We start from the raw sequence: 14,262 nt of genomic DNA, 5'->3' as shown, positions 1-14,262 counted from the left end.
CTTGAACTTCTGAGGTGCTCCAGGCTGTCCCTGCCCTGCTGTGCAGATCCCTGGGGTGTGTCAGTGTGGGATGGGGACCTGTCCAAGTCATGGACAGTGCCTGTGTTTGTTGTACCCAGTGAAGCAGGACCACTGGGATCACTGGATCTCAGGGATGCCTGGGGAAAGGACATATTTGCACAGACAAGGTTGTCTCTCCTGAAGGAGCTGCTGTGGCTGAAGGATTTCTGGGTGCTCTGGTGACAAAAACAGGAGTAAACCTTGCTGCGCTTATAACAATCTGTGGGAGTTTTTGTACAGACCCTGCACATCCTTGTAGGAACTTGTCCTGCATGTGGCCAAACTTATTCCCAGCAGCTACGTGGGAGCAGAGGCAGAGGGTGGGCAGGATCTCAAGTGCCAGGAGCTGTGGGATTGGGATCTGAGCTCACCTAGCACTGTGATAAGGGATCTCACACCATCCCTCAGCTGCTTGGGGTTAAAAACGGACCAGGCAGTGGAGTGGACTCTGCTGGTGTGATGCTTTTCTCAGAGGAAACTCCCAGAATGGTTGTCCTTGGAGAGGCAGGGATTCATCCTGCAGTGAGCAGAGTGGGGCTGCTGGTGGGAAGCCTTCAGCAAAGGGGCTCACTGTGCTGACCTAGAAACAGCATCCCTCTCAGCATCTCCTAAATTTCTTAGGGAATTGGCTAGAAAATGCTCTCCTTTCCCACAGCTTTTCCTGCTGAAACCGTGAGCTGGGACGAAAACCACCAGGCAGTGAAAAAAGGCTCACTCACCTGGTGACCATCACTTTTGGGATGAACCAGACTCACAGTGCAGAAGCTGCAGGAGTCCCTTGGGAAGAGCTTGTCCTGGGGAAGGCGTGGGAGTGCCAGACCTGCAGTGCTCTCCTGGAGCAGCTCAGCAGGGAGCAGGGCAGTGCTGCAGAGTGGGAGCTGTGGCCTCGCTGCACTGGTGGCCATCAGCTCCTGCAGGGATGTGCTCTGTGCACATTGTCCTCTCTTCATCTCTTTTGGTAAAGTCAGGTAGCGAGGAGGCTCAGAGTCCTAAATGCAGTTTGTGGAGTGCTGGTGGGATGAATTTGTGCTTTAAATCTCATATGATGGATTTTTAAACCACAAACTCTGCTCAGACACCTCTAATTGCAGCATCTGTGCGAGAGGTGCTTGTGCAGAAGCTGCAGAGCAGGCAGAACCCCCTGGGAATGCTCCCCTCAGATGAGAGAGCCCTGTAACCCTCCCTGAGGCTCCTCCGGAGCCGCTCCTGAGAGCCCAGCAAGGGCTGCAGTGGTGGATCCTCCATGGGGAGCCTTGGGTTCTCTGTGCCGTTCCGTGGGTCACTCCTCAGAGCCTGCTCCAGCAGCTCTGCTTTTCCCAAGCCTGTTTAAACCCGTGGATGCATTCCCATTGACTGTTTGGAGCTGCAGAGAGCCCCTTGGAGCTAATTAGTAATTAGAGGATGCCAATTAACCACGGTTCCCCAGGCTCTGGTGCTTTGCTGGTGCTGCTGGGTCGGAGAAGGAGGGAACAAAATGGAGCCCAGTGCGAATGTGTTTCATCTGGAGAGCAGGAGAAGGGTGGAGCTGCTTGTTAAATGGCCAGCAGTCCAAGTTTCAAAAGGATTTATGAGGGCTAGATAAAATCATGTCCTAAAGGCTGTCTCGAAGCCTCTGTTAAGGTGGAAAATGCCTTCTAAACTTAGAGCTTGTTTCACTGTGTTTCCCCTCTCTTGGACCTCCCAAAGTTTTACAGGTACAAAAGTTCCAGTTTTATTTACTCCATGGTAAATAAACTCCATTTAGCCTAGGCAGAATGAAAAAACAGATTTGCACTCTCAAAATTACAGTGCTCAGTTGTTCTTCTGTATAACCTGTGGATTATACGCCTGCCCACCTTCGGAAATGTGGTCCCTAAACTGTGGCAGAATTTAAGGAATGCTCCTAAGGGAAACAGGTTTTTACTGCCATTGCCAGGGGAGACTCGATCTTTCAACCATGAGTTTCCCACTTGTTGGATCACTTCTTACTCTCTGGTGTAAAGTTGGTGTTCACTGGACCCCAGAGGGGTGAATCCATGGCCTTGATGCTCTGGGCAGGGAGCAATTTCAGACCTTTTAGGAGTGTAACCCCTTAAAGCCAACTCTTAAAATTAATGTTTCTATCTTAAAATATCTGAGATGGTAAAAGTGCTGCTTTTATTTTATTTTTTTAATACAAGCATAAATTCACTCTACACAGCATTTACAATAAGTAAAACCCAAGCTCTCTTTTGCCCTGACATCTCATTTCCCCACGTGCAGAAGCGCTGCAAAATGCTCATTAAATAAAAAACCCCAATCTTTGATAGCAGGCTGTTGCTCCAAGCTTTTCTCCATGGTATCCCTTCTGTACGTGTTGTGTCTGGGCTCCACCAGCCTCGGGAGCCGTTAATCTTCCTGGTGTTTTCTTCCCTGAGGCAAATGAGACACAGATGTTCCCATCTGGAAACTTTGCTCCTGCCACCGTTGTTCCGCTCAGAGTCGGAGGCTTTGGAGAGTACTGCAGCAGGCTGATACTTCTAAGAACTAATTTTTTGCCATGATTGTGATAATTGCCCGTTTGATATCTGTAACTGCTTTCATTTTTCATTCTGAGTGCTTTAGCCCAAGGAGTAAATAGTGCAGGGGAGGAAATATTGCTTAATATTGTTATGGGAGTTGGTGATTTAAAAAAAAAAACAGTCTTGATTCTGTAATGTTAAATGGAAGAAGGAATTAATGAAAAATTACCAAAATACTTAGCAGTATCTAAGCAAATGAATTAGTGAGCAGCTCTGGCTTTGCTGAACAAGTGCCCTGTCCCAGGTTATAACCAGCCAGAGGGGTGGTTTGGGGGGGCTGCGTCACTCCCCTCAAAGTGCGTCTTATCCTAAAACTGCAATGCAGCCTTGGTTTCCAGGCATGTATTCTCCTGGGCCATATTCCAGGATGTATGCCTCCCTCTGGGGTGGCTGTCTCTGATGAGGGCAGAACAATCAGCTGGTGAGGATGAGGAGGGTTCCATGCACCAGGGCACCTCGGACTCCTGGCAGAGTTCACAGCATCCCTTTGAGACAACGATGGGCAAAAGCTGCTGCCAGGAACATCAAGGGATTAACTTGGGTCCCCAAAATTTATTTGTAAGGATGCTTGTGGTGTGGGAAGGGAATGGCTGTGGTGTGGTGGCTAGAGCAGCAGCAGCTCCTGGGTGGAAATGGCTGTCAGGGTAACTATTCCCTGCCTCCTTCGTGGAAAGAGAGCAGGAGAGTGGGGATTACCACAACAGCGTGGATTGTCTTCTTGTAGAAGCAAGATGAATCTGGGGGCTTGATGTACAGCAGCTGTGGGGCGTGTTGGATGTGACAGTTTGTGGGGTGAATCCCACATCCCGCAGGTTTGGTGCTGGCTGAGTCCGTGGCCCCAGAGGAGGGCAGAGCTCAGGAGTGCCCTGCAGGCAGGTTTGTGCTCTGGCTCTGACAGGGCCATGGCACAGGCAGAGCTGGAGCTGCCGCCGCCTTGTCTGCCTGGGAACTGCCCCGAAATCCAACCTGTGCTACCGCTGAGTTCCTAGAGCCAGGCACGTTAATAGGATTTTATAAAAATCACTGAAGGGCAAGACGGATAAAGATCTGCAGTCTGCCTTCAGGAATAAATTATTAATCTTATTTCCCTTATTAACTGCTTTCTGGACTGCTTGTGAACGATAACATACTTTGCTCTTTCAAGTTCTTCTATCTGAGTTTCACATTGAATTGGGATTTAAAGTGAAACAGCTGTGTGTGGGAGAGGACTAGATGGCAATGGAGATACACGCGTTTATTTTTGATTTATAAAATGCCTATCCTAGGCTCAGCAGCTCCCTCCTGTGTGATGCAAGGCTCTCCTGAGAGGTGCCGAGCCCTCTCCACTCCCACAGCATCTTACAGCTCAGGAGCTGGGATGTGCCATAAAACCAAGCTAAACGGGGTAAAAATAAGCTGATCACATGGTGTGGAGGAAATATCTGCACAGGGATATGAGTTACCCACTGGCACTGCTGCTGGAGTAGCATCTTGGCCAAGTGCATGGCATGGAGGGAGGAGGATGGACAGGGACCTCGTGTGACCTGCCCTTGCTGGTGACCTGGTTATCCCACACACTCATGTCCCCCAGTGCTGGTTGTAAATCACCTTTTGTTGACTCAAGTGAAGAAAGACCTCTAGAAACCACCCCACAAGAAAATAAATGTCAATATTTGTAGAGAGAAGTCATCTTCACTACAGACCTCCCAGTGTCTCACTCTCCTCCAAATTGGGACTGACCCAACCATCCTTTTTTTCGGAAAGCTGCTGTATGGCTGCCTTGTTCCTGATGCTTATCTTCAGTCTTCCCTCTCAATCGCTTTTTGATGCAGCAATGCTGCAAAAAGATAAAATATTACTTTTCCCTTGACAATGTGATTTGAGTTTGAGCTTGGGGTAAGCTGTCTGGAAGCAGGTGAGGGAGGGAATTGCAGTGGAGAAGCAGTAAATGGCATCTTCTGGAAGCCTGAGTAATGCTGCTCTTGCTTTGCATGTAGATCACCTCTCATCTGCATGCCTTGGAGAACTGCAAAGGTGCTCTACAGATGGCTTAGAGCCATCAAGGGGAGGGAAAGGCAACCTTGGAGCGGAGGAAAGATGTTAATAAAATTTAAATGTAATTCTTCCCATTTCTCAGTTCCTAAATGTGAAAAATATTAGCTTGGTGGAGACTGAAAACAGATGGTGAGCAGTTGGAGCAGATAAGCATGTTATTCAAAATAAACATTCGCCAAAGCTGGGGAGGTGGCGAACCATATTTCATTTCACCCTATTTACATTATCAGGTCAGGTTACACTGATGCTGCCTCTCGTCTGCATTCAGATGATCAACAGGGACCCTGTGAGGAGCCAACTGCAGCACATCCTCCTCGCTGGGGCCGTCAGGGCTGGGCTGGGGCATTTCCCTGGCCTGCCCTCCAGCATGAGACATGGAGCTGCTTGCAGAGTTAAAGAACAGTTGGGGTCAGAGAGGGCTGTTAAAGGCATTTCCCTCTTTCCAATGGCCTCTCTATCCATTTAGCCACCTTTGGCGTTGCTTTATCTAAAACCAGGGACTCTGATCTGTGTAAATGGTGGGGAAAGAAGTTCCAAGGACTGTTTGTAGGCAGGGCTCATTTTGCTGACTTGTGGGTGGTCCATAATTCATGCCCCTAACCCGAGTGCTCACCCTGGTGTCAGGGCCAGTGCAAAGACAGGTGTGGCTGGAGGGTGGCTGATCTCCCTTGCTGGATCACCTTTGGGGTGTCTGTCCACTGGCTCTGGAATAAGCTCAGACCTGGCTCGTGGGAGACCAAAGCATTTCTCCTGCTGGATCTGACTTTGTTGTTACTGGGACAGTTCTCCAGTCCCTTGCTCTCAAGAAGCAGGTATGAATTTGGGGCTTTTAACTTTTTGGGGAGAGGAGAGGCTTTTTAGGTTATGAATGTGTTCTGCCTGTTCCAGATGAAAGTTGAAAAATACCTGCTTTAATAAACTTCTTTCTGTCTGAAATCATTACATGCTTTCGCTCCTGAGACTGAACCACTGGGCAGGCCCTTGTACACAGGCTTTTACTCAAAAAACACCTTTGTTAATTTACAGGTTTGCAATGTAACCACTTAGTGGTAAAAGCTTTGTTGACAAGGGCTGATTTTGAGCGTGTTCTCTGTCCTGCAAGCTGCCAAAGGGAAAAGCAAACTCTTACTTGGGCATAGCTGCTGGTGTCACAGGGCTGTCTCATGTGTCGTGTAGTTTTCTCTTATTTCTTCCAAGAGATTTCATGGTTTGACTTCTGCAGAAAGCTGGAGAGCTCAAGTCTGGCACATGGGCTGGTGAGACACAGATCTGACTCTTTGCTGCTTATTTACAAATGACAGCTCCAAATTCACTCCCAGGGCATGCAGGTTCATCCTTCCTCCTTAATTCTTGTGCCATGGAATCAGGGGGAATCCTACCTGTGCATCAGGAATGGCTTGAAGATACCACTCAGGGATGTGACTGGATTAAATTGTGCCCATGCAGACACTGCAGTGTAAATTTATATAAACTATCCCCATTTTCTGCTCTGTAGAAGTGGCTCTTCCTCTCTTCCCTGGGTCTCAGCAAATCCATGGCACTGCCAGGGAATCTAGATCAAGGCTTTCTCTTAAGCAGGGTTGAGCACCTCCTGATACTGCCTTGAATTATATTTTGAACTTTGGGAAGAGGATGAGGAGGAGACCATTTGTGTCTGTCTGCCTCACTGTCACTCTTTTCCTAATCTTGCTTTCTGGGGGAAGGTAACATCCAGTTCTCCTCATGCACTGTTTCTAGTTCTTTTTCATCACTTAGTTTATTTTCTAATTGCCAAAGGAATTTAAGGATTAATTTAAATTGCAGTGTAGTTGAGATACTCCCTAACTTGTTGCTGGTATTTTTCTTTTGCCTTTTCCCTTTTCTCAAGCTCACAGGCATGAAGAGATTAATGAAGCAGTTTCTTTATACAGTTTATAGTGCAAATAAATGCTGAAGTTGCCTGTCACAGCACCACTCTCTTTGTACTAAACACCATAGGGAGAAGACTTCTTTAAGAAAATAAATAGGATGAGATCTGTGTGGAGCTGGTATTGGAACTGCCCCTCTGAGATGTGCTGTGGTGTAAGAGAGCTGGGAGTGCAGGAGTGGGACCTCTCTGAGCATCAGTTGAGACCCCAGATTTTTTCTTGGCGTCTTGTCCCATTGCGTCACTTTGCTGTTCCTCGTCTCCAGAAAGGAAAATCATCAGCTGCACTTAATCCTGACATATGTTCCTTTTTAATTTGTTACGCCAGGATGGCAACTGGAGCAGCGAGGGAAATCTGGTGCACACCGCCAGCCAGAGCAGAGCCAGATGAACCCGGCGCCTTGCAGCGTGTCGGGGAGGGAGGGAAGGAGGCCTCCAGGTGTACTCACAGCTCTGGGGCTTTCTGCTCTCTTGCACACCTGGGCTCCTTAAATGGGGCACAGGAATATCTAGGGCAGGAGCACAGGCTGCTCTGTGGCTGCAGCTGCCCGTGCCCAGCTGGCAGCACGAGGGGCTGAGAGTGTGAGATCCGCACCACTGCTGGGAGGAGATGGAATTCCTGCGTGGAGCCAGGACTGAAACAGCATCTCCTTGGGTTTTGTTTTCTCTGAGTCCCCTTCCCATGGGAAATTCCTGTGTGTCTGAGGCTGGGAAGGCAGCTCTCCCACCCAGGTGTCCACATTGCTGCCGCCTCTGTCCCTGGTCACCTTGGGCAGGTTCTGGCGCAGAGCTGAGCACGTGTCACTGCAAAGTTTGGACATTTGGCAGCTTGACAGCCGAAGTGTTGTGCCATAAATATGTCTGGCCTGCTCCTGCATGCACTGCTTGAGAAGTAACAACAGCATTTGTGTTTCTGATCCAGGTAAGGTTTGGAAGAAGGAGGTTTTGTAGGAAAACAGTGCAATGTGTCGGATTTGGGCAGGTATTTTGCTCTGGTGCCTGGAGCATTCAGTCACTGACAACAATTATCCTTGTTAGAGGATCATCCAAAGTCTGATGGCATTTGACTCTTTGGGTGAGTGACTCAGCTGAGTGACTTGCACACGTTTTTAGGAGCATCTCTGCATCCTCCCTGTGCAAATGGAGGCAGCACCGAAAAGCTGCTCTAGGTGAGCCAGTAAATATTTCCCAGTGGTGGAAGTGAAAGAATGAGACCAAGAAGGCAGCCTTTCTCCAGGGAGACACTCAGTGGATCAGTTTTAGCCCTAGGTCAATTCAAGGCTGACTCAAGCCCTTGGTCACCGCCTGGTTTGCTCAGATGATTCTCATTAAATGGACATGTTTAGGCTAAAAAAGGAGAGCTTCAGAAAGATGTTTTTTATCGGCATTTATAGATGCCCCAGGTCATTAGCAGGAAGCTTTTAAATTTAACAATCCTGTTTGCTTCTTGTCTGTTGGAGTGGGCTTGGAAAGGAAGGTGTTTGCTTCTTGTGGGCTTCAGTTTTGGTGTCTCACACAGTAGCTGGTTTTATTTTGGGGTTATAAATTCTATGTGAAATTTATCTCCCTCCCTGTAAATTAACCAAATTAATTCTGCTTTCTTAATGTGCCCTAGGAACATTTTAGGAAGGAATAGGAGAGAACTTAAGTATTTCATGGCCTCCAGAGTATGGCAATATCAGGTTGTCCATGTACACCTGGGAAAGGGGGCTTCATGGGAGGAGAGGAGGCAGTGGTGACAGTGGGTCCCTGCATGCTCCTCGGGCAGCTGACACTGAGTGCTGGAGAGACACAATTAGTGCTATTTTGATAGAAAAAAATTGGGTCATTTAGCAATGTGTCCCTTCCTTGCCTGAGTGAGGGAACTCAGACTTTTTGTGGTAGAAATACCCCTAACTTTGTGTACAAAATTTCACTGTTTTGCTGCATTTATGTAGAGAGGAAAGAAAGTCAGGGGGTTTTCCCTGCTCTTGCTGATAAATTCACCTGCTGGAATAGGTGCCTACATGTAGAAATGATGTCACATTCCTACATCAATGCATGGTTATTCATCTGAATATCACATTCATGCATGGGAATGACAGGGAGGGTCTGCACATCAGGGTTCAATTGTATGGAAGCTGAAGCACGTGTACAGTAGTTTGCAATATGGGATTAATGTAGTTATTATATGTTAAAATTAATAGTAGTTTCCCTTGGCTTCAATATCTCTCTACTTCATGAAAGCAAAGCCTGGATTTTTTTCCTTTTCTTGAAAGCAGGCTTAGATAATTGAAGACACAAATGTTCTGAGATGTGAGTTTTGTAGCAATTCCAACCCAAGTTATTCCACCTCTACTGACAGGGCAGGAAAACATGGATGTTCAGTGTGTATCATCCCTGCTTCCCCTTCCTGCAAACAGCAGAAAGAAGTGCTGGGAATAACAAAGTTCATTTGTTACCTTGCTGGCATTCCCCATGACTTGCCATAAGGAAAATAAATGAGGCAGCTCGGTGGCTGAGCAGGTGCTGGGGCTGACAGAGCAGATCCTAGGCAGCAGCACGAGGGCTCAGGTGCCAGTTTGTGTTTTCTCTGCTCTCAAAAGCAGCATTTTTGTTGTTGGGAGTAGAGAAGTAGCAGGTTTGGATTGTATTTCAGTGCAGAATTTTGCCACCTATTCAGCACTCAATAGGAATGTAGCATTTCATCGTTTGCCCAGGCTCAAAAGCTGAGTTTCTTGCAGCTGACAGATACTGGTAAGAGCTGTGGATAACAAATTAGATGGTAGTGGTCCCAAGCCCAGGTTGCATCACTGAGTGGTGGAAGTTGAGTTGAGCCTCCCTCACAGCCTGAACTGGGGTGCAGCTGGATGTGCCTGGGACCTGACCATGTTCCTGGGGGGGACAAGCTGCTCACATCTCGTTAGTGAGTTAATTGAGCAAGGGGAGGGGCAGCTTGAAGGACAGGGAGTGAGGACCATCATCTCAGAGGGATGATTTCTTTGGGGTTACGGGCACTGGAGGCACTGGCAGTGCAATACAGAGCACCCCACAGGAACTTGGCTTTGGAGATCCTTAGGCTTTGTCTGCTGAGCTGTCTGCATTTTATAAACCAAAAATACCCCAAAACACCCCTCTCAAAAAAAAAATAATCCCAGTATTATGTTAGGATGCTTCTTCCTTCTATCTTGTGAAGCTGATCCCAGCCACTGGAGCTGGGAGTGTGGTCACCCTGTTCCCCTGCGCTGGGACATCCCTCAAGGCTGGAAAGGAAGCTGCAGTTTGAGCTGGTGGTAGATTAGACACCAGAGACTGCACACAGGAGTGGGGCTGTGAGTAACTGATATCAGCTCATCTCTACAACCCCAGGCCCATTCCAGTCACTTCTGGCACAGCCCAAGTCCAGAGTGCTGCTTGCCTGGCTCCCAGAGTTTGGGATTCCTCTGGAAAGGCTCAGCGAGGTGTGTACCAGAGAGATCTTTAACAGGGGCAAAGCAAATTGACAGAAACACTTTGAACAGCATCTTTGGGCATGAGAGGTGAGGAGATGGAGTCAGGAGACTGGGATGGTGAGCACAGACATCACAGGCATGACCCCTGGTGCCTGTCCCCAGCTCGGGGCCCTCCAGAGCAGCGTGTGACTTCCCCCAGCTCTTATCTTCACCCCTGCAACTGTTCCCGGCATGCTGGGCGGGGAAATGCGTGTCAGTGACTGTCACTAAGCCTTGCCACCTTCTCTTGGTACAGTTGCTGGTGAGAAGAGGGTGCCAGTGATGCCCGGATCGCCCGTGGAAGTGAAGATACAGTCCAGGTCCTCTCCTCCCAACATGCCGCCGCTGCCCCCCGTCAACGCCGGCGGCCCCCGGCCCGTGTCCTTCACTCCGACTGCACGTAAGCCCGGCTTAGCTCGGTACTGCTGCTTGTGCTGGGAGCAGCTGCAGCCAGCAGGGCAGGCTGTGCTCACAGAGCTCCTGCCCCGGGATGTCCCAGCCATCAGGCAGGGCACGGCGGGTGATGCTGCCTGGCTGTGCGGGAGGGGACATCGGGGCTTTCCTGCAGTTCTGTAGCGCATGCAGGACATAAAACAGGCTGTGTAACCCCCCTTTGCCCCCCTGCCTGCTCCTGCCTTGCTCCTGGTGCTGTCTTGAGTCTTTCTCTTTGCAGGTGCAGCCTTGATTTCCACCATAAACTCCTTAAGAAATTGAATCTTTTATCAGGTCAGCTTCAAGCAAGCCAAGAGCTGGGCTTTCCTCTTTATCTTTTGGAGGAGTTAATTCCCACTCTGCTATATCTCAGTTTGCAGACAGCATTCCTGCAGCTGAGATTAGAAAGTTTTTCATTTTTTTAATTTCCCAGCCTTGAAAATTCCTTGCTGTCCATCCAGATTCTCTTTTTTCCATCTTCTCTTTATAATCTTTCCTATTAAGCTAGTCAGTCCTGATCCTGCCCAGCTGTAGCACAGCCTTGCACCCACTTCTTCTAGCTGAGTGTTGCTCAGAGGTGACTCCATGGATGGAAAGGACCTTCAGCCTTTTCTTACGGCCTAGAAAGGGTCTTTTTTTTTCCTTTTTTAGCCAATATTTAAGCCATTTAATGTATTTTTAAAAGCATTGTTCCAGAGCAAAGCTCCTTTACTTTGTTGGGCATGAAGTTATCTGACCCCCACACATGGCATGTACATATTTTCCATGCTCTCCTCACCCCTTTTCCCTGCACAGAGTGTTCCCTAGCTGGTTCTGCGTTGCTGTGCTGTACATGACAGTGTCTGGGCTATCTCAGAGTTCCATGCTGGCAGTGGGGTTTGCAGATTTCCAGCCCAGCCTCCTGGAGGGACACACTGTGATGTGCTGGCAGCAGCACTAATCACTGGGTTATCCCACCAGACACATTGTCCCCATCTTTATGTGCTCAGGCGTTTTTAATGGCTCCCCTTTTGCTCAGGCAGAAAAAGACCATTAGCAAAGTGACAGAAATTAATTTTTCCAATGAGGATGCTTGGCACGCTGTTAAGGGCCAAGAAGCCTGAATCTGCTGATTGCAGATGACTTAATTGCCTCTTTCCAAGACACGTGAGAGATGTGACCTATGGTGAAGTTCATTCTTGCTTTTTCATTTCTCAGTTGCACCAGAGGGTCTTGATCACTCAGTGGGGGTGTGATCTGCCCTGGCTTGGGCAGGTGAGGTGGAGCAAAGCCATGCCTGCCTGTGGATCACTAGCACAGGGTTGGAGAAGCAGCAAAACCTTTGACTGTGTAGGACCTAGGGCAGAATTTAAGAGTAGCCTTAGATGATGACTTTGTTCCCAGGAATTTTGTCATCCTGCTGTCCCCAAACCAGCAATCTCACTGGTCTTGGCAGACTGCCTTGCTTGTTCCAGCACTGTGCACTCACCTGGAAGTGGAGGTGCCAGCTCTGCTGTGTGGTCTGTGGTGGAACAGATCCTGGTGATGTGCAGGATCAGATAACTGCCAGCTGCCCTGTGGTGGTGCCGTTGGCAGAGGGTCGGGAGGGCTGAGCCCAAAAACGCAGCGTGGTCACGGAGCCGTGTCCAACGGCATCCCCTGGCCACCAGCATCCTCTGCTCCCTCCTTGGCAGCCTCTCCCGAGGGTCCCCCGCAGCCCCAGGGGTGTCTCACAGCCCCTTTCTCCTGAGCTATAAATAGAGCCTGTTGCTCTCCCCAGACTTTCATCTGAAAGAATAAGAGGAAGTGAAATAGAGAAGGGGGAAAGCGCCTCAGTTGTGGCCGCCGGAGAGCACGGAGCTGCACAGCCTTTTCTGTTTGAGAGGAGCTTCTCTTGGCAGCTTCACCCTATTTATAACCCTTTTAGAGTGAAATAAAGGCCTTTATGAGTAATTACCAGAAAGGCCTTGCCTTTCACACAGCTCTGGTGTACCCTGTGGAGCTGTACCTGTGGGTACATCCTGATGTCCCTGTTGCTTTGCTGATTTGGGAGTGTGTGTGAAGAACAGGAGTTTTTCAGGTTGCTTTGCTCCATAACAAAAGTCATGAGCTCACATTTTGTTTGTACCTCCATCCTCTCAGTGCTAGCCTTCACCTTCATGTCATCATCTGTCTATGAGGGCTGTCACCTCTTGGTTAGCAGGAACCACCTTTGTTGGTCTCTGTAGCCTTATCTTTCCTTGAATCTTAACTGACTCTGGTTCAGTTTCCCTCCTGTGCTCACCGCCAAGGTCCAGGTGTGTGGAGCCTTTCTAGCCTTCAACTCTGGCATGCCCCAGAGTGGTTTAACTGTTCAAGTACCTCCTGGCTTCTCTGAAAAACCCCTCACTGGGTTCATCAGGATTTGCTATGATCCTCGTGAAACTGCAGCAGAAATGATGGCATCTTTTCTCACAAGTTTCTGCTCCTCCAACAGGCAAGGGGCAGCTCTGCCAGGTGGTTTCAGCACTTCTCTGAACACCATCTCTTGGAATGGTTTTATACTTTGTGGCCCCCTTGTCAGCACTTAAATCCATAAGGGATTCGGGGCTGGGTTTTTAAGGATAAACGCTGTGGATCTGCTATAACTCTATTTCCAGTGATGTGCTTTTCACTCTGAAATTCTGGGTTTATACCGAGCTGGGGCCTCAGTTCACAGCTGCTCATCAGATATGGTTCAACATTGCACAACCACAGCGTGGAGATGTCAACAATTTATCCTAATCCCTTGCCGAGTTCCCAAACTTCCAGCCCTTCAGTCTGTTTCAACATGCTCACCACTTACAGGAAGGCAAAGTTGCAGATGGGACCAGGTTGGAGAAAAACAACTGTGTTTGCAAAACTCCCTGTAAATCCCCAGGGAGGGATGGCAGGCACAGGGCAGGCTCTGCCAGTCTTCTCCAGTGAGGTGGAGCCACCTGAGCTGCCCCTCAGCAGCAGCAGCAGCCTCCTGGCTGGAGGATGGATCCACTTCAGCACCAGACCACAGGGATGTGCCCATCTGGTGCTCAGCATTGCTTCTGTCTCGCCTTTGCAGTGCCCAACGGAATAAACCATTCCCCCCCGACACTGAACGGGGCCCCATCCCCACCCCAGAGGTTCAGCAACGGCCCTTCCTCATCCTCCTCCTCCTCACTGACCAACCAGCAGCTCCCAGCCACGTGTGGAGCCCGGCAGCTCAGCAAGCTGAAGCGCTTCCTGACCACCCTGCAGCAGTTTGGGAATGACATCTCCCCAGAGATCGGGGAGAAGGTCCGGACCCTTGTTCTGGCCCTTGTGGTAAGTCCTGCACTGTCCCAGGCTGCCTGACTCTCCCCAGGTCCTGGCACACAATGTCAGCTGTTTGCATCTTTGCTGAGCAGAACTCTTATGTTTGTGCTTCCTGAGAAACTCGGTGTAATTTCCCCTGCCTTTGCTATGTTTCAAAAAGCTGTTGTCCAGTGGCTTAGGCACAAGCTTGTGTGCAGCTAAACTTAAGGAAAGCTGGAAGGAATTGGACAAAGCTTTTCTGTAAATCATGGAATCACAGAATGGTTTGATTTGGGACCTTAAAGATCATCTCATTCCTAACCCCTGCCGTGAGAGTGCCCTTCAAACCAAATGAACAGGTATTCTTGCTGTAGAATTGTATCAATTGTTTGCATTATACAGAATAACTGGGAGAAATACTGTCCAGTGCATTAGACATGATACTCCACATGCTTTACAAAGGCATGGAATGACAGGACAAGAGGAATGGCTGTAAACTGAAAAAGAGGAGGTTTGGATTGCATATTAGGAAGAAATTCTTCCCTGTGAGGGT

At 48.9% G+C, this 14,262-nt stretch overlaps 1 protein-coding gene across 18 annotated transcripts in view; it reads left to right on the top strand.

The window, feature by feature from the left end:
* Positions 1-14,262, top strand: part of CBFA2T2 (CBFA2/RUNX1 partner transcriptional co-repressor 2) — a 60,409-nt gene that overhangs the window by 33,723 nt on the left and 12,424 nt on the right. For all 18 annotated transcript variants that reach the window (XM_085557946.1, XM_085557943.1, XM_021546357.3 and 15 more), the window contains exons 2-3: positions 10,267-10,410; positions 13,498-13,739. In XM_085557946.1, the coding sequence (XP_085414072.1) occupies positions 10,293-10,410; positions 13,498-13,739 (360 nt within the window). In that variant the 5' untranslated portion in view covers positions 10,267-10,292. The remainder of the gene's footprint in view (positions 1-10,266; positions 10,411-13,497; positions 13,740-14,262) is intronic.

Source organism: Lonchura striata, chromosome 20, assembly GCF_050655825.1.
Source record: "Lonchura striata isolate lonStrDom1 chromosome 20, ASM5065582v1, whole genome shotgun sequence".
Lineage (NCBI taxonomy): Eukaryota > Metazoa > Chordata > Aves > Passeriformes > Estrildidae > Lonchura > Lonchura striata.
The sequence above is the reverse complement of the archived record's forward strand: the minus strand, read 5'-3'. Positions and strand labels throughout refer to the sequence as shown.